The sequence below is a fragment of the Myotis myotis genome, unplaced genomic scaffold (assembly GCF_014108235.1).
Source record: "Myotis myotis isolate mMyoMyo1 unplaced genomic scaffold, mMyoMyo1.p scaffold_m19_p_1, whole genome shotgun sequence".
In the NCBI taxonomy this organism is placed as follows: Eukaryota; Metazoa; Chordata; class Mammalia; order Chiroptera; family Vespertilionidae; genus Myotis; species Myotis myotis.
This window is the reverse complement of record NW_023416313.1, coordinates 193,026,158-193,046,909: the sequence shown is the minus strand read 5'-3', so window position 1 is coordinate 193,046,909 and position 20,752 is coordinate 193,026,158. Positions and strand designations below refer to the sequence as shown.

Genomic DNA, 20,752 nt, shown 5'->3' with positions numbered 1-20,752 from the left:
ATAAGTGGACACATGTGAAGTATTTTTTCTTACCCACTATAGTCTCCAGACAAAAATTCTGAAATAGTTGCAGGAAGCTCTGTCTTAATAATTAAAAGATAAGATGACATAGCTGCAAAAAGAACAAAAAGAATTCCTGTTAGAATTCTATCATCTTTAAGATTCTATCACTTAAAGAAGAATGTATCCAGAAACACAGGTATCTATTAGGGCTATGTGGAAGATTAACTTATACTGCACTGTCCTCAAAGATACACAGACAGACACACAGACACACACAGACACACACACACACACACACACACACACACATATGGAGAAAGAGATCTACATACTGGGAATGCAGATAAATAACTCTGTAGAGAATAATAATTGTAAATTCATTAAGTATCCTTTGCTTATATTTCAAGTTCAAGGCAAATAATTAAGCTTAAATGCTTAAGTACATAGAAACCCAGGTGATCTGGAGTCAAAATTAGTTTCACAGAGAAATAATCTCTTTCCCCCATAGGTTAAGTATATATTGAGAAAGAGCCCTGACCAGTGTGCCTCAGTGGTTGAAGTGTCAGTCCGCGCACTGAAGGGTCATGGGTTCGATTCCAGGTCAAGGGCATGTACCTGGATTGCAGGATCCCAGCCCTGGTTGGGTGGGTGCGGGAGTCAACCAATCGATGTGTCTCCCTCACATTGATGTTTCTCTCTCTTTCTCTTCCTCCCTCCCTTCCACTTGCTCATAAAAAAAAAAAAAAAAAAAAAAAATGGAAAAGATATCTTCAGGTAAGGATTAACCAAAAAAAAAAAGAAAAGAAAAGAAAAAAAAGAAAAGAAAGGAAGAAAAAAGAGCCAATAAGAATATGTCCATGAAGAATAAAGAGTGTACATTAATTTTATTATTTATATACTAGAGGCCCAGTGCATGATTAAATCGTGCATGTGTAGGGTCCCCTAGGCCTCGCCTGCCATCAGGGCCATGTCCGCTGCCCCGCGACTCTGCAGATGCTGCTGGTGCCCCGCGAAGCTCCATGGACACTGCCAGGGCCCCCCCAATGCTCTGCCGACGCTGCTGGCACCCGGGGGTGGGGTATGCGGGGGACAGCGTGGAGGGAGGGCCCGAGAGGTGCACCATGCACCTTCTGATGACTGGTCGTTTGGTCGTTACAGCGTTAAGGCCCCTGGCCTTTTATAATATAGCTATTTCAGGAAACACTTCACTTTCTCCCTAAACCTACAAAAACTGAGAACACAAATGAATGCCAGGCCTTCATGGCAAAAATCAGGGGCGAAATTGATTAAAAGGAAGAATATATATTTCTCAATCAACATATTTAAAAGTAGCTGAACTCCTGAACAATTATTATAATGCTGTGTGATCACTTAACCCTGGAGAGAAAAAAAAGACTCTATACTACTTTGTGTATAAATTTATATGAAATAGGCAATAATTACACACACAAACATACACTCAATTTTTTAAGTAAAATAACATGTACCTATGGCAAAGTAAAATTTGGAACAGTTAAGTAAGTAACCACTTCTTTGTAATGAAAATGTACATATACACCTTTTCCCAGTTTATGACCATTTGTTTTCTCCAGCAGAAGGACAGCTGTTGAAGTACAGCTTTTTCCAGGCAGCAGTACAGTACATTTCTTCAAACTCTCCTTTACTTATGAGATTGTATAAGAAAAAGTGTTCTATATTGCTTACACTCTCATAAGGATACACTTGCTATTAATCTGGTACTGAAGGAAGGTTTAATTTTTTCCACTCAAGGATTTGAGGGCTCTGTTTATAATACTTTATCTATTCCAAAAAATCATACACATATGGTGTGATAATAAAAATCATGAACGGAATTTTCTGAAACTGGCCTAGAGCTACTTAAATATATCTTGCCAGGAAAAAAAAAAAAAAAAAAACAACCTTGAAAACAAGGAATGCAGACTTCCTACACAATGTAATTTATTATCTGCCCATCAGTCTTTCTTGCTTGGATTAATCCAACACTCTATGGATTTCTAAAGTTTCAGACATTCATCTATTTCAGTAATTTTCTTTTATTTCTTTTAGATCTTTAGCTGTAAAAAGCTTCAATGAATATGAGATCATATTTCTTTCTAATATACAATCTGTCATTCTTCCCAGAATTTCTACTAGCCTCTGGCTAATCATTTGATCACTTTTATCCTCTGTTGTAGCTTTAACTCTTTGGTTTTCAAATGGGTGTCCTATTTCATTAGAATCCAGTCTGAAGAATCATGTATATTTCAAGAAATATAAACATTTCTCTCTCAAAAAATATCTCAGCATACAAGATATAAATATATGATAAGACAAGCAAAATACTGCTTCTTAGAGACTGCTGGTGCTTGTTTTAAGAGCTACAGAACCACAGAACTCATGACTAAGCAAGTAAAACAAAGAAAGACACTATAGTTTCCACTAAATTATTTTTTTTAACTACAAGTAAACTTTCATGCAAGGACTAGCACCTTAATATATTATATATAATACAGAAAGGAAACAAGAATATACATTAAGTTAGGAAATACATCTTCATTAGATTCACATGAAAAGAACAATCAGCTCAGTAAAGTAAACTGGAAAAAATTTTACTAGTAAAGATATGATATCAATAAGAAAGTTCACATATCCATTGATTTTTAACCAAAAGGTTCACTCGATCAAAAAGCTGCCTGTCACACCTTTTGTCTCATGTCTTCTATTAATGGCATAAGGAAGTGTTTAAAGACATCTTAGAGACAGGTCATAAGCAAGAATTTGTAAGTGATATTTGCTGACACTGATACATAGCATACACTCCTAATACAAGACACACCAATATTGTAATCTAAATTAATAGCTGAAACAGGGTCATCCATAAGTGCCATGGTTATAGTTAAGTGGTTCTGGCCTACACACTACCAAAGCCAGAATTAGTGCTAGAAGACATACCTTGATGACAGGTATTCAACCATTACAAATCATTTCGTTTCACCACATTAACTAAATAGGTATTCTTTTCTCATTCATTTTAAACATAACTAATAGAATTCATTTCATGGAAACTATCCTGGGAAGAAAATTCAAAAAATCTGTGAACCTAATCAAAACACAGAAGTTGAAAGTATTCTTTAAAAACCATGTGGGAAAAGCAACTCTTATATTAAGAAATGACTAAAATAGGGTAAAATTTGATTAGGCCATAGCAAGTGGGAAGGTATTAATATTGGTTGTCTAATCATAAAGAGAAACACATGAGTTGGCAGCATGGAGGTGGAGGGGAGCGACGTCCGAAACAGAGGGAAGGGGGAAGGGAGAAGTGTGAGAACAGCAGACACTTTTGGTTTGGGGTGCCTAGTGTATGCCTGACTGTGTTCTCAGTGATCTCTAAGTTATTTCCTTGCTTAACCTTCACCACAGACCTGAAACGCAGATATTATTTATTTCACAGACGAAGAAATGAAGGCACAAAGGAGTAACTTGCCCAAGCTAGGGATGGTGAGAGAAGCCAGTCTGGCTTGAGAAACTTGCACTTAACTACTCTGCTATGGGAAAGTGCGGGCACCAAGTGAAGAAATCCACCACAGCAAAGAAAAAGAAAGTCTATCAAGAGAACCACTCCCCAGGGCTGTTCTTTTTTCTTTTATCATCAGCACTTACAATAAATTGTGTCTGAATGTTGTGTTTAACATTTGGGTTCAAAGAAATTAAAGAATTTAAACAGCATAGAAAATTAATTAGAACTTTACTAGTAAGATCACTTATAATGTTCATTTCACATTGAAATGTATTTTCAGCATAATTCATTTCATTTTTGTGAGCTGGTTTAGTGAAGTAATTAGTACAAGATTCCTCAGACAAGCTAATGAGTTTCATGGTAGGACTCTACCTAATAGGACACTATGGATAGGACTCTGCCACTATGATTCTACTGTATCAACAACTATTGTTATAGTTCAGAAAAGGAAGTTTCCTATTTCACATGTCTGAGATATAAACACTATTAACACTATACTGAAATTTAAAAAAATTAAAATGAAAACCAACCCCTCTTCCCGCAAACTTTGTACTCTTATGGACTATTTTTCCCAGGACTCCTTTATATATATATATATATATATATATATATATATATATATATATATATATATACACACACACACACACACACACACACACACACACAAAAGGCCTCAGTTGGAGTTTGGGTCTAAGAAATCATTAGTTTACAAAAATAATTACCTTTTTGTTAAACACTTAAAATACACATATGAAGATAAAATTACACATAGCTATTTTTAAAACAGAATTAGGTTTTCAGCTTGGAGGAAGTTCAGCAACTTCTTAAAGGATTAGTCAGCCAGCCCTAAACAGATGTACTATGGGAGGAAATAATAACTTTGCTTATGTCTAAAAGAGGTTCAATTTTTACTTCAAACATGTTTTTAGTCACAGATTGCAACTAGTTTATTATATTCAACATGTCTTTCTTATTAACCAGGTGTTTCTATTAAATGTTCAAATACCACTGAAAATCTATCCCTACTCAAAATAGTACACAAACACAATCTCTTTTTTAAAAAGGACTTTTTAAAAAATGCTGATGATGTATCTTTCCTCAATTGTTTTTTTAAAATATTTTTAATTGATTTTAGAGAGAAGAAGGGAGAGGGAGAGAGAGAGAAACATCTATGTGAGAGAGAAATATCAATCAGTTGCCTTCTGCGCATGCACCCTGATGGGGATGGAACCTGCAACCTGGTATGTGCCCTGACTGGGAGTCAGACCAGTGACCCTTCAGTGCACAAGACTCCTGACGCTCAACCAACTGAGCCAAATCAGCCAAGGCAAGGATTTTTTATTTTTTTTTAAACCCTGACAGCAATGTCATTTCCCTAATTTGTGTACAAATGAAAATCACAATATATGGAGGAACTTTTCCCCCCATAACCCTAAAAAATTTATAACTTTGTTTTACCATTATCAAGATCTTAAATTTGAATAAAAAGTGACCGGAATATTCACTATTCGAAACCCCTATAAATAAAAATTAGTACTAAGAAATGCATTATTATTAAACCTTTTTAAAGTGACATGTTACCAGTAAATATTGCTACAGGAAGTACTTGTGCAAAAGACTCCTTCCAAATTTCCTCTCTTCCCCTAAGTGCTTCCTAGAATTTCTGAACAATATTGAGGCTCAATAAAGCTGCAGTTTGACTACAGATGATGTTACCAGCAGATGGCATTGTAACAGCGCACCCAATCCTTGTTTCCCATGAGACAATACAAACTAGTACATCTAAAAAACTTCACTATCTTACCAAAAGAAAAAAAGAAAAGGAAAAAAAAGACCAAATAGTTTCAGAATTATCTAATATTAAATCATAAATTTGAAAAACACTGAGAATTTAAAGCGTTTATAGTTCTTGACTGAAAATGACCTTATTTATACCTTTCTGTTTATGAATGAGATTTAGGAACTAGGCTGCCTGAGGAATAAAAGGGCTGCTGAGTTTCTCTTAAAACTTAGATTCCCAAACTGAGGTGTTAATTGAGGCCGCTAGAATAAGGTTAGTGGGATTCGTGCCAGACTAGAGAAGCTGGGTCACTCTACCTATTTCCGGAGGTCTCGGTAAGATTACGAATGCTTAGCGTTTTCCTTTCACAATATGTAGCAGCAATTCAACCTTTAATCTCCTTTAAAGGTTTGGGGCTTTAGAGAACTAAGGAAAGAATATGCTATCCATAGTGGTCCTTCACATTTTTAAGAGCAAAATAAGAATTTAACATACGCCTAGGAGCCACTCACCTTTCCACATTTTGAGTTGGGCAAGGTATGAAACCAGTAATAACATCAATTAACTTTTATCACGTACTTGTAAGAGTTCATAGTTAATAGACTTTCTCTAGCTTGACTAACGATGATTTGGGGTTTACCGTTTGATTTGCAGGGATATTTTAGCCTTCCGGGTGGTCTATCTCAGGAGTTCAAATGAATTGAAACCATGTAACTACTTACCTTGGTTCTTAAGAAAAGAACTTCATTATGCAACACAGTTAGAGGAACTATGTGGAAAGTACCTATACTTATTTGCTATTACAGTTCTTAATCCTTTTACTAGTAGTATACTAAATTCAAACTCTAAGCCAGAGTTCTCTTGCCCATAACAGCATTAAATATGAAAACTTCCAGACGCTTTTCTGACTTTGTGTCCCAACAGCAATGACTCTCGGCAAACACCACTCAGGCTCCTGAGGAAATGGGCAGCTGGGGGCGCTATCTCTGGCTCTAGCCTATTTCAGGCCCCTAATTCATTAATATTAAAAAGAGATCAGGAATTGCTTTTCAGTAGTATTTTACTATATGGCTCTCCATTTTCCAAAGGCAAGGGTTCCAATAACCTTAGAATAAAAGCCCTAAGTTTAGTGAGTCACATTTTTTTCTATCATAAAGTTTAGAGATTATTCAAAAACAGATTTTTTCCACAAAATTTGTTAGGACACATTAGTGCCCAATAACATACTTGGTGCCTGATTGATCTTGGGGGAAACAAGATTTTCTGTGAAGTTCTGAAAGTAGATTCTTTCCTAAAGAAACTATATGTTCACTAATATATTCTGTGGTCTTCTCTTCCCAGTTGATCAACACTCTTTTCCTCCTAAAGGAGTATCACGCCAGGTCAATGACTTTTCCTTCTTGTCCTCCATGTCTTATGCCTTCCTTTCTTCCTATAATGAGTCTTACTTACTAAATGCCTACTATGTGCTAGATACTAAGGATGTAAGTCAATGAGCAAGTTACCTAGAGTTATGGAATCTGGAGATGTAGGGAATAAACTGGGTCTTCATTTTGCTGGTAAGGGTCTTTTTGTTCCATTTACCTCATAGATTCATCCGGGGCATAGAATCCCAAGAAAACTGAGACATGTTTAAATGTTACAAAGAATAAAAGAGTCAGGCAGCATTAACCTAAGACATAATTACCTAATCTGAAAACAGATTTCAAAATACCTTATTTTCTATTTCACATAAGAGCTAACTCTCCTCAATACATTTGACCTTTTAATGTTTAAATAATTCTAAATTACAAATCATTCAACGGGCTTTCAGGTCTCTTTATATCATTTATATAATATATAAAATTGTCTCTTTGAGGCAAAATCTTAGGCTTTTAAGTAGAACTTTTTTTTTAACTGTCTCATTCACTCAACAAATATTATTTATTGAGTTCCTTTACCAGAAACTAGGTCAGGTTATGAAAACACATAGTTCCTGTCCCCAAGGAGATTTTAAAATCCTCGACATTTAATCTTTTCACAGCTTTTCAAACATTTACTATATCATAGCAGAAAGAATTAAGGCTTTAGAATAGACAGACAGAATGGCGTTTGAGTCCTGGCTTGATTAAGGGGTAAAGGTAAGCAAGTTACTTATACCCCCTGAGCACTGATCTCTGCCTCTATAAAACAAGGATCAGATCATCTACCTTGAAGAGTTGCGGTAAGTATAATTAAAGTGACTAGTGGAACGCTTGACCGAGGTAGAAGCTATTATATTATTTTTCAGTTCTAAACAATCACTGCAAAAACTCAGACCATTTACACTAACAGGCTATAACAGAACATCCTATCTTTCAAAAAAAATGCTATCTGAATTATATTATATGCCGATAGGCATGGAAGAAGTATACAAATTCAATCTGATGCTACACACTTTGTAAGTATCCAATGAATTTCTAATTAATAACAAAAAATCCACTTTGTAGAAATAACATTAAATAAGTCATATGCACAACATATTAAAGATCCTCCTAAATAAGTGTTTCTTCTCATGCATATATGGTCTAGCTCAGGGGTCCTCAAACTTTTTAAACAGGGGGCCAGTTCACTGTCCCTCAGACCGTTGGAGGGCTGGACTATAGTTTAAAAAAAAACTATGAACAAATTCCTGTGCACACTGCACATATCTTATTTTGAAGTAAAAAAAACAAAACTTCAAAAAAAAAGGCCCTACTAACTGCAAAATAAAAAAAAATAGACCTCCCAACTTCAAAAAAAAATAAATCCTAACTTGTTCTTACCTCGGTCCTCAGGCAGCAGCAGGCTCTGCACAGGCAAGCTCGTGACTCGTCCGATCACACCCGAGACTGAGAGGAGGAGTCAAGAGACAGAGAGAAGGAGGGGAGTCGTAGAGTGTGGCGCACATTCCACACATGTGCACTGCGGCCCGGGACAAGTCGGCTGCTAAGCAACAGGCAGCAGCGGCAAAAACACCCGGCGGGCCAGATAAATGTTTTCGGCAGGCCGCATGTGGCCCACGGGCCGTAGTTTGAGGACCCCTAGTCTAGCTGCTGAGGACTTACAAAGACCCAGAGTATATCAATCAAGGAACTACTTCTTAAAGCTGGAGCTCCTAGTCATTAACCTCCAAGGCTCAATGGCTCCCCTAAAGTTCCAAGAACTGAGATTCCCCTTTTCTGACAAGAAATAGCATCTATGAAAGCTTTTAGACCAGCCATGGGCAAACTATGGCCCGCGGGCCGGATCCGGCCCGTTTGAAATGAATAAAACTAAAAAAAAAAAAAGACCGTACCCTTTTATGTAATGTTTACTTTGAATTTATATTAGTTCACACAAACATTCCATCCATGCTTTTGTTCCAGTCCTCTGGTCCAGTTTAAGAACCCATTGTGGCCCTCGAGTCAAAAAGTTTGCCCACCCCTGTTTTAGACCAATAGTTGCTGATTTGTTAAAGATACCTAACAAAACACCAACTTATTTTTTTAAAGAATCTTTTTTTTTCTTTTATTTATTATTTTTTAAAATAAATCTTTATTGTTCAGATTATTACAGTTGTTCCTCTTTTTTTCCCCCATAGCTCCCCTCCACCTGGTTCCCACCCCATCCCCTGCCCTTACCCCTTCACTGTCCTCATCCATAGGTATATGATTTTTGTCCAGTCTCTTCCCGCACCCCCCCACACCCCCTTCCCCCTGAGAATTGTCAGTCCACTCCCTTTCTATGTCCCTGATTCTATTATATTCACCAGTTTATTCTGTTCGTCAGATTTTTTATTCACTTGATTTTTAGATTCACTTGTTGATAGTCATGTATTTATTGTCACTTTGTTGTTCTGCCGGGAGCCAGTCCATCCTTGCTGTTTCAAGGGACCTGGCATATATGGCATACCGTTCTTAATATGTTTGCTCACCTTCTTGGCACTATGTGTTTTAACCAAGGTCTCTGAGAAAGGGTGTTTCCCCAGGTAGGGATTTTCCCCTGAAGTTAGGGAGGGAATAAAACCTCTTAACTAAGTGCCAGGCGGGTAATTAATCACTTTAACTATGAACAATCATGCTTAAGCTACATAATCTTTACTCCCTGGAATGGAGATAAGAAACGCCCTAACCTTTGTAATAGAGATTGATAGGATTGAATCAACTGGTATAAATACAGATGTAATAAGACAGCAAGACACAGAACTTAGAACACAGAACTTAGAACACAGAACTTAGCAGACAGAACCAAGAGAGACGGAACCTAGGCACAGAACCTACACAGAACATTCTCTAGAGACAGAAGAACTTCGCTGGAGAGAACATGGCAAAAGTTCCTGGACAGAAACTGGCCTCAGAACCTAGAGACAGAACCTAGTGAGAGAACATGGCAAAAGATCCTGGACTGAACCTGACTACAGAAATTGGCAAGAGAACCTGACTAGAACCTGGTGACTGAACCTGGCTGGAGAACCTGGACAGAACCTGGCTGGAGAACCTAGCAAGAGAACATGGACACAGAACCTGGCTGGAGATCCTAGGCAGAACCTCTCTGGAGATCCAGACCAGAACTTGGCTGGAGATCCTGGCTGGAGATCCTGGATGGGCTGCTGATCAGCTGAACGCTGTCTCCGTGTCCTTCCTTCTTCGCCAACTCCGTCCACACCTTTGGGGACCCCTGGACCAGCTGGGGTTGGACCCCAGCATTGTTCATAATTTTTATCTTTACCTTTCTCTTCTTCTTCCTCTTCTGTAGGGCGCGGCTATAGGGTTAAGCCTGGGACTGACCTGTTGGCAAAGCCACAAACAAGTCCCAGCTTAGAGGGCACAGTCCTCTTAGCATAATTAGGCTTGACCTTATGATGCTCCCTCCGTCCTTCCTAGGTAGCTAATGGGCTCCGGGAGGTGCAGCAAGTGCTGCCAAAACAAGTGAAACTCACAAGAACATCTAACTATGGTGACTACTACCTTGTTTACCTCTGGCTATAAAATAAAGGCTCAGCTTGCCTCTGGATCGCTCTCTGTGGCCTCAGCCAGGCACAGGAAGATCCACCTAGACCCAGCTTAATTCTCTTTGTCATTTCTCCATCCTTCATTGCCCTCACTCAGGCTTCTGGAACCCTTGGCTGAGCTGGCTCAGCACACTCTTCTTAAAGAATACCCTTCAGCATTTCATACAATACTGGTTTGGCAGTGATGAACTCCTTTAGCTTTTTCTTATCTGTGAATCTCTTTATCTGACCTTCAATTCTAAATGATAGCTTTGCTGGGTAGAGTAATCTTGGTTGTAGGTTCTTGCTATTCATTACTTTGAATATTTCTTGCCACTCCCTTCTGGCCTGCATAATTTTTGTTGAGAAATCAGCTAACAGTCGTATGGGTACTCCCTTGTAGGTAACTGTTTTTCTCTTGCTGCTCTCTTTGTCTTTTGCTCTTGGCATTTTAATTATGATGTGTCTTGGTGTGGTCCTCTTTGGTTCCTTTTGTTTGGGGTTCTCTGCGCTTCCTGGACTTGTAAGTCTACTTCTTTCACCAGGGAGAGGAAGTTTTCTGTCATTATTTCTTCAAATAGGTTTTCAATATCTTGCTCTCTCTCTTCTTCTGGCATCCCTATAATTCAGATGTTGGTATGCTTGAAATTGTCCCAGAGGCTCCTAGCTCTATTTTCATACTTTTGTATTCTTTTTGCCTTTTGCTTTTCCAGTTGGGTGTTTTCTGCTGCTTCGTATTTCAAATCTTTGACTGATTCTTTGGATCCTCTCGTATGCTGTTGGATCTCTGTATATTATTCTTTATTTCAGTCAGTGTATGCTTAATTTCTAATTGGTCCTTTTTCATACCCTTGAGGGTCTCACTATATTTCTCGGAGGTTTCTAGAAGATTCTTGAGTAACCTTATAACCGTGGTTTTGAACTCTATATCCAGTAGTTTGCTTTCCTCCATTTCTTTCATTTGTGACCTGTTTCTTTGTCTCTGCATTTTGGCTGCTTCCCTGTGTTAATAGAATGGCTTTGTGTGCTAGGTGTCCTATAAGGCCCAGTGGCTCAGCCTTCTTAACACATTGTTTGCGGGTAGTTTTTATCACGTGCTAACAGGTGGCGTGGGCCATTTTTGCTAATTTTTTGCACAAATGGCAATGTTCAGTAAAATTATGATAACTTTAGTTTACGTATTTATACGTTACCCACATTCTACCGCTAGTCTATAAAAAACATATTAATACGTGTCCCGCGCTCTACTACACTGGTAGAATGTATAAATACGTAAAACGTATAAATACGTTTCCCGCATACAATGTGTTAATTACCTGAGGTGGACACTCTTGGTGCACACCTTTGTGGGCTTTGTGCACAGTCCTGTTGTAGTTAAGCCTTGACTGCTTTTGGTATCTCTAGGAGGAATTGACCTCCAGGCCAGTTGGCTGTGAGGACCAGTTGTGTCTGCAATGGGAGAACTTCTCTGCTGGAGACATCCTTATGGGGCAGGACTTGCTTCAGTGGGGCTTTGGCGCTCACTGAGTCTGCCCAGGTTTTTAGGCAGAGAAAGGCCAGGCCATTCATATGCACAAGCCTCTGCACACAGCTTGGGTGGGGTTGTAAATTGGTTGGGGTCTCAGGGAATCACCAGGGTGGAGCAAACCACAATGGCTGCCAGTCTGCTCTGCCTCAGAGCAGTCCCGGGGTCTGTGTCCAGCAGCCCTGTGCAGGAACAGTGAATGCTGCAAGCACCTCTGAGAGAAAGCCGCCCTCACGTTCCGGCCCGATGCCAGACAGTCCAGTTTCTCTCTGTATGAGTCTGGGTCCCCAAATTCTCGCCCGGAACTGGAGTTCAGAGCAGTCGGGAGCTTATATCTCCCTCCCAGTTGAAAAAGACAACAGTGTACCCAGCTGCCAGTGTACGCGCGCGCCTCCATACCTCCGCACTTCCACACCTCTGCACCTCCTACCGGACTCAATGCGCTTTTCTCTTTCCTTCTAGTTGTAGAATTTCACTCAGCCAGCCTTCCCATAGTTCTGGATGATACTCGTTTTGTCTTTTAGTTGTAGTTTTAATGTGGTTGTGTGTGGCAGCAAATTCAGGTGTTTACCTATGCCGCCATCTTGGTTGTCTCCTTCCCAAATTTTATATATATAAATTGATTTCAGAGAAGAAGGGAGAGGTATAGAGAAAGATAGAAACATCAATGATGAGAAAGAATCATTGATCAGCTGCCTCCTGCACGCCTCCTACTAGGGATCAAGCCCGCAACCTGGGCATGTGCCCTTGACAGGAACCGAACCCAGGCGCTTCAGTCCCCAGGCTGATGCTCTATCCACTGAGCCAAACTGGCTAGGGCACCAAATCATCTTTTAAACCAAGCATAACCCTCCCACTGAACTTTCCTATAATAAAAATATTTTAATGTTCTGAAAGAATTAATATGTCTCCCAAAGTACCAAAGTAGAAATCGAATTTTGAGGTAAGAAGTTACCTTAAGCTCCCTGCCTCCCATCCTACCCTCAGCAATTTAACAAAGAGAAAACTGAGGCAAAGAGAGTGAGGGAGGGACTTCCTTAAGACACATGGCTACCCAATGACAAAGACTGGAGTAGATAGAACTCAAGGTGTGTAACTTCCAGTCCAGTGTTCTGCTCACAAGAACAAGCTTCCAATTCAATTGAAATTAGGGAATGATTTGTGTATACCTGGCTAAGACAAAAAGCTCTCCAATGTGTTTCAATTATTACTTAGTGAACTGTCAATAAATAAACTTTTAACCAATGTAAAGAAAATCATAGAGACATTCTTTTAAAACTAAGTAAGCCTCACCTGCTTTTCTGAATTTGGGGGACATTAAAAGTTGCTGTGATTGCTTCTAAGTCATTTTTTTAAAGGTTCTAAAACAAAGCAAGCAAGCAAATCAACAAACTTGGAGTTGGGAGAACTGATTATTTATCTGCCACCTAATGGAGGAATCCTTCCTAGAACATTCGGACATTTGACCAACCAGCTCTGTTTGAATGTTTTCAGGGATAAGGAGCATTTTCAAAGAGTGTGGGTCGTTCCCATTATTACACAGCTTACTTACAAAGGTATTCCAAATGCACCCAAACTAGCTTCACTGTGGACCAGCTCTGCTCTCTGGAACAATACTGAATTAGTATAGCATCTTTTTATTTTTTTTCATGTTCAGCTTTTCATATATTTAAAATGAGCAATCAGTCTAGCAATCCCCTTTTCTCTTTTTTTTTTAATACATATTTTTTACTGATTTCAAAAAGGAAGGGGGGGAGAGAGAGAGAGAGAGAGAGAGAGAGAGAGAGGCATCAATGATGAAAGAATCATTGATCGGCTGCCTCCTGCATACCCCACACTGGGGATCAAGCCCGAAACCCAAGCATGTGCCCTGACTGGGAATGAAACCATGACCTCCTGGTTCATAGGTTGACACTCAACCACTGAGCAATACCAGCTTGGCCCCTTTTCTCTTCTTGATAAATATACCTAAAACACTTAAAAGTACTTGGAAATAGCCCATAAAAATCATATCCAGCTCCAATCAGTTCAACAAAGGTTCATCAAGCCTCAGGTATTGTGCTAGGTTCTGGGAATACAAAGAGAAATGAGACATAATCCTTGCCCTGGAAGAGCTTAAATGTAGTGGGGGAGAAAAGCACATACAGAGATAACTTTAATAACAGCAAGGGCTAAAATAGAATCCTGTTCAATAACAGTTACATACAAGATTAGAGAACAGGGATTAGGGTAAAGGATATAGAGAATACAACAGCAGGCAGGCATTGTGCCGGGGTCACAAAATTGGATCCAAATTCCTGGAATGAAATTCTACATAAAATGATTTTTAAAAAAAATAGCTCAACCTAATCTAAGAAAAAATGTGATGGTGCTTACTAATTACATAGAGAGGAAAATGATGGACTGAAAATAACAAAGTATACATTCATATTAGAGACCAAGTGTACAGTTAAGCAATAAGTATTTGCTAAAATAAAATAAATTATTCCAAAGAAGATCTTAAAATCAATGACGTTATATAGATTCCTAAAGGAAGAGACTTATTTTAATGAATTCTAGTCTGAAGAGTAGTGTTTGTTAGACAGAAATTATTTTGTATGACATCCAAGAAAGCATTCCTCTCATTCAATAATATCTGTTTCCATGAACATTGAAAGAATAAAAACATGAATGTTCAGGATTTCCAGAGCAATGGCAACTATAATTTATTGTTGGAATGTTAATATTTTTTTAAGCCATAGTGAAGTATTTTATTTGTAGGGCAATGGAGAGTCGCTGTCTGATCCAGACAGTCACAAAAATAAGCCACAAATACAAAATTAGGTTGGAAAAGGCAATTCCTCCAACATACCCAAATGCCTGGTCTTCATAGGCTCAGCCATTCCCTCCAAGATTCTCTTGGAACTCAACTGGACCAAGCCTCCTTTTGAATGGGCGGGGAAACTAAGATTTGGAGTGAGAAAATAATGTGCCTCAAGGAATGACTTAAAATTAGTTACAAAGGATAAGTAGAAGCAAGACTCCTGATCATATAGAGCTGAGATGAAATACTGGGCTCTTCAGCTCAATTCAAATCTTTAGCTCTACCACTTAGCTATGTGGATCATGAACAAGTTCTTCGATGCCACTAACTCTTTTGAAAATATATTTTTTATTGTTGATATTACAGATATTCCCCCCCCCTTTTACCCTCTGCACTCAGCCCCTCTCCCTCCCCATTCCTCCACCCCCTGCCAGGCCTACACCACACTACTGTGTCTATGGGTTATGCATATCTATATATATAAAAGCCTAAGCGACCGAACGGCCAAATAAGCAGTCACTATGACGTGCACTGACCACCAGGGGGCAGACGCTAAACACAGGAGTTGCCCCCCGGTGGTCAGTGCACTCCCACTGCAGGAGTGCTGCTCAGCTGACCAACGGGTGCCAGGCGTCAGGCTCACGCTGGCAAGCGCAGCTGTGGGGGCGCAAGCCTCTCCCGCCTCCACAGCAGTGCTATTGAGTGGCAGTGGCTGCAGGAGCAGCAGGGCCGGGATGTGTGGGAGCGGCTCAGTGCCAGGCTCAGACTCCTCCCCAGCCGCCTGCCACTACTACATCCCTCAGGAGATGTCGGACTGCCGGTTTCGGCCCATGGGGATCAGGTCGAAACCAGCAGTCTGAAATCCCCCAATGGGTCCTGGATTGCGAGAGGGCACAGGCCAGGCTGAGGGACCCCATCGGTGCATGAATCTGTGCACCAGGCCTCTAGTAAGCACATAATTTCTTTGGTTTATCTCTTCTAACTCTCAGTTACCACATCAGTAAAATGGAATAATAAAGAGTTCGGGGGAGGATAAGATAACCTGGGTAATTTGCTTAGCTCTCACTAAATGTAGCCAAGGGAATGTTAACATTTTCCTTGACCAAGAAACCCATTAAAGATAGACTTCAGTTGAATAATACTTAAAGTGCAATAGTTCAGATCTTGAGTATCAGAATTGAACTTTATTAAAACTGTCATCTTTCAATTATTTTGAACTGTTACATATAAGATTAAAATTTCCTTTGACTATACAATCTTGTGTAAGACCCAAAGTGCATGTCAACCTTCTCTGTGTATATTCCTTTAAACCAGCCATTTTCAGCCTTTTTTTTTTATCTCATGGCACACACAAACTAATTACTAAAATTCTGAGGCACACCAAAAAATATAATTTTTGCTGATCTGACAAAAAATAGGTATAATTTTGATTCATTCACACTGGACAGCTATTGTGTTGACTGTTGTCATTTTTTTTTTAAGTTGACAATTTAAGGGAAAAGAGGTCAGTGCCCTGACTAAATAGCCAGGTACTGCATGCTTTAAAAATTCCTGAATTTTTAAATTCAAGAATTTAAACACAGCGTACAGGTTGAAAATTGCTGCTTTTAAACTAATAGCATTAACTTAATACTCCAGTCAATGCAGAAAACATATTCAGCACTATGTAACTTCTTTACAACATATATAATTCCCATATTTTGTATTTAAATGTGTAGCTATCTCTAATTAACACTAATTTTGGTTCTTGATAATGGGATTTTTTGATGGGAACATGATAACAGATAAATGTGACAATGTTTTTCTCAGGTCTATTTTTTAAACCACTTGGTCATTTTTCTCTGCTATAAGAGGACACTGTTTATCTACACCTGAATGTTCACAGCTCATAGACTATCACTCCCACTAAAGCAGTCCCCACTAATGGGGGTGAGTAGGACAAAAGTGGAGGGGAAGTATTTCAGAATCACCTGGAGAGTTTTCTAAAGCAGCGGTCGCCAACCTTTTGGACCTCATGGACCATCAGTGGTCCACAGACCACCGGTTGGCAACCGCTGTTCTAAATAATACCTCACCACTATCACAACTACAGAACGCAAATGTTTTAGAGGTGTGTTGTGGGCCTAATAGCAAGACTGAAATCAAGGGTTTACCTGGAACTGATTTAGAAGTTATTGTCCAGGAGGGCTGCTTAAAAAAACCTACAAAAAAAGAGTAATGAGGACAACACACAAGGTTTCTGAGGATACCTGTGTCTAAAGGGGTTCAGGTTCCAGCTAGATCTGTGGTACGGCAAGAAACCAAAAGAGGAAATCATTTCCATCACATCTATACATAAACCATGTACTTTCCACTGCTTACCTCCAATATTCTGGATTATTATGGTGCCTGCCACCACCACCTATAAAAGAACAAATGTATTTAGAAGATGAAAGAGGAAATAATATAAAAAATTGGTATTTTATTAAAATCCAATAACTACTACTAAAAAACAGATGCAGAAATCCAGAAAAATTGGAAAGAATAAACTTTGCCAGCCATTTGTAATACATAAAACTAATAATCATTACATAAAAAGCCTTTCTTTAATAGTTCCATGGTTACTATAAAGAACACTTTTGAAAGTTTTCTTGGCAGTCATTTTTAACAGTTAAAAGTGTTAAAAAGCTAGTAATCAGTGGTTATCAAAGTACCAAAAAAATGAAATTGGATCTATCTGGTCTCATTCTCCATTTTTACTGGTTTACCACACTGCTTTAGTAGGTAGACTGAGACAGCTTGAGGTGTGCTCTGCCAATGCTGTACTATCTAAAAGGAAATGATATAGTCCTCTGAATATATTACCCCTCATACATCAAGGCTTTCTACATCTCTTGTCCCAGGGAATAATAATCTAGAGCAGGAAACTTTAGAATCCATATATCCTCAAACCTGAAAATTTAGCGACATTTCAAACTTAATAATATGCAGTGGGCTGAGTGTAAGACAATGGGAGGTTACAAAGACTGTAGTATCTGCCCTGGCTGGTTTGACACAGTGGATAGAGCGTCGGCCTGTGGACTGAAGGATCCCAGGTTAGATTCCGGTCATGCCTGGGTTGCAAGCTCGATCCCCAGTGGGGGGTATGCAGGAAGCAGCTGATCAATGATTCTCTCATCATTGATGTTTCTGTCTGTCTCTCTCTCCCTTCCTCTCTGGAATCGGTAATATATAGAATTGGTGAACTCCTCCCCTCTCAAAATGGGGCAGCTGCTACTCAGCTCTGGTTAGTTGCTGGCATATGGGCATTTGGACCCAATGCTGCTAGATCTTCCAGTTCGTGAAAGTCAAAAATTGAATTCTTTAAAATTTCGTAACTCTTAGTTAGCAATCAGTTAAAAATAAAAAGGATTTGAACTGAACAAAATATGCTTGAGGACTAAGTTCAGCCTGCAGGCTGCTAGCTTGTGATCTTTGATGAGACTCCTGGGAAACTCAAGACAGCAGTTGATCCATTCTTGGTAACCAGATGTTCTAGGAAGAAAGACATTCTCCTTCCACTTGGGCATTCCGATCACTCAAACAAATCTTGGTGGATCTGCACCCCCAATGTATGTTGGAGCTGACTAACTACCTAGGGTCATGCAGTCTTACACAGATTGGAAACAGATCACCCTTCCAGGAATCCCATCAGTGGCACAGCATTTACCGATCCTGGGAACAATCTAAGTTACTGAGGCCTAGAGGCCTTGGAGTCTCCAGAGCAGGACTAATGACAGGAAAATTTAGACACGTCTTTGAAAATGTGGTCATCGTCTCTCTAACATTTTCCAGAAAATAAAAATAAAAAACTTTGCATATCAACCCATTTAAAAATTAGTTTCAAAATTCAGTTATTTGTGAAAAGACTATTTTGAACTTTTTTTTAACACTACCTTTCATCAGTCATACATAACTGGATTTCTTTTCAGTCATATATAATAATGGATTTTTTTTTCTATTAATATCTTGCAAAAAGTAATAATATCAACTTATTGGTGATTATTTTTTCTGTTGTTTTCTTTTTTTTAACATTTAAGATCTAGAAAGGCTATCTATCTATCTATCTATCTATCTATCTATCTATCTATCTTCTTATCTACCACAGTGCATGATGTGGTATTTGCTCAAGACATATTTGTTTGGTTAGTAAATAAATCAATTTAGAGACAATTCAAAAAATCTTCCTTAAAATTTTCAAAAAACATTTCAAAAATATTCTTTAATTCTCAGAACAATGTTATCCTATCATATATAATATCACTATCCATATTATATCTGGAAAGCAGGTAACAGAACAGTTTCAACCCAATTGTGAAAATGAAGAGGAAATATTTAAAAGGCAGACAAACAACTCCTATTTGGAGTGCCCTCTATCTGTGTACCTGCCTACTACATATCAGGTGCATACATTAAAATGATAATGCAACTATTCTAGAGTTCTAGGAAAGGGGATTCAATAATCCATGCTCCTCATTTGGACCCTCCTGCTATACAAGGAATTCAGGAAATACTAATGGGAAATAACACTGATGATACTTAGAGTCATGTTATAGAACATATTCAATTAATTGGAGAGTTTTCTTATGTAAGTAACATTTTCTTCCTCCTTGGTTAAACTGAATGCAGGAAACTGACCATGATTCTACCGAACATTCTGACCTTTAGGAAAGAGAAACTGTTACTGGGGTAGTAACAAAACCCTTTACCCTTAAGTAACTATTCTCCATTTTGCACTTTTGTACTTTATCCCTTTAGTACTTTAACAACCAAGTAAATTTGAATGTAAATATAAGTGTTTTTCCTATTACACAGATCTTTTTCCTTCCAGACTTGCCTTAGAAATTAGTTCAGCCATCTAAAAATATAGTATTCTTTTAGATTTAAAAACAAAATAAACAAGCAAAACCATAAAAAACAGATTTACAAATAAAAAGAAAAAGGCCTGTTTGAAATCAATATGAAAATAGGTTTTATAAGTATGATAGCTCTTGAGAAATTAAAAAAAAAAAAAGTACTATGGCACTAACAATATTTACCTCCTGATCACCTGTGGAAGAAGACAGTGTTTCCCCTACCTGCTAAATTAGTTTAGTATGCCTATCACAAATGAATGCCCAACAAATATTGCTGTTAGTTCCCTTATTCTGAGGAGAAAAAAAGCAGTTAGAGTCTAGAGTCCTTTAAGTAACTGTGGACAAATAGGCCCCTCTATTTCTCTGGGTCTTAATTTCCTCACCTATAAATGAGGAGATAGCTACAAAATCTTGCAGCACTGTTAAGCTCTTAAATAATATGATCTTCTAATTAGCCGTTTTGTAAATAGTCATGGTATAACTTTTTAAAGTTATATATTTTTACTAGAGGCCCGGTGCACAAAAATTTGTACACTCGGGGGTTGGGGGGGAAGAGGGGGTCCCTCAGCCCGGCCTGTGCCCTCTCGCAGTCTGGGACCCCTTGGGAGATAACGCCCTGCTGGCTTAGGCCTGCTCCCGGGTGGCAGAGGGCAGGCCCAATCCCTAGGTGCAGCCCCTGGTCGGGCTCAGAGCAGGGCCGATTGGGGCGTTGAGGTGCCGCCCCCTGTCATGCACAGAGCAGGGTCCATCAGGGGGTTGGGGAGCTCCCCCTTGTCACACACAGAGCAGGGCAGATCAGGGGGTTGGGGTGCCACCCTCTATCACCCACAGAGCAGGGCCGATCGGGGGTTGGGGCGCCGCCCCTGTCACACTCAGGGCAGGGCCGATGGGGAGGTTATGGCTCTACCCCATCACACACAGAGCAGGGCCGATCAGGGGGATGGGGCGCCGCACCCTGTCACACACAGAGCCGCAGGGCGATCAGGGGGTTGGGGAGCTCCCCCGTATCAGGCACAGAGCAGGGCTGATCAGGAGGTTGGGGCGCCTTCCCCTGTCATGAACAGAGCAAGGCGGATAGGGAGGTTGTGGCCCCGCCCCCTGTCACACACAGAGCAGCAGGGCGATCAGGGGGTTTGGGCGCTGCTCCCTATCACGCTGATCCCGGTGCCAGGAGGCCTCTCGGCTCCGCTGATCCCGGTGCTGGGAGGCATATTACCCTTTTACTATATAGGATAGAGGCCTGGTGCATGGGTGGGGCTGGCTGGTTTGCCCTGAAGG

At 39.5% G+C, this 20,752-nt stretch overlaps 1 protein-coding gene across 3 annotated transcripts in view; it reads right to left on the bottom strand.

Moving 5' to 3' along the window:
- Positions 1–20,752, bottom strand: part of SLC38A6 (solute carrier family 38 member 6) — a 67,881-nt gene that overhangs the window by 27,671 nt on the left and 19,458 nt on the right. For 2 of the 3 annotated variants that reach the window (XM_036309210.1, XM_036309190.1), the window contains exons 5-7: positions 16,962–17,001; positions 16,754–16,801; positions 34–112 (exon numbers count right to left, since the gene is read on the bottom strand). In XM_036309210.1, the coding sequence (XP_036165103.1) occupies positions 34–112; positions 16,754–16,801; positions 16,962–17,001 (167 nt within the window). The remainder of the gene's footprint in view (positions 1–33; positions 113–16,753; positions 16,802–16,961; positions 17,002–20,752) is intronic. The other variant, XM_036309200.1, reaches the window with a different exon arrangement.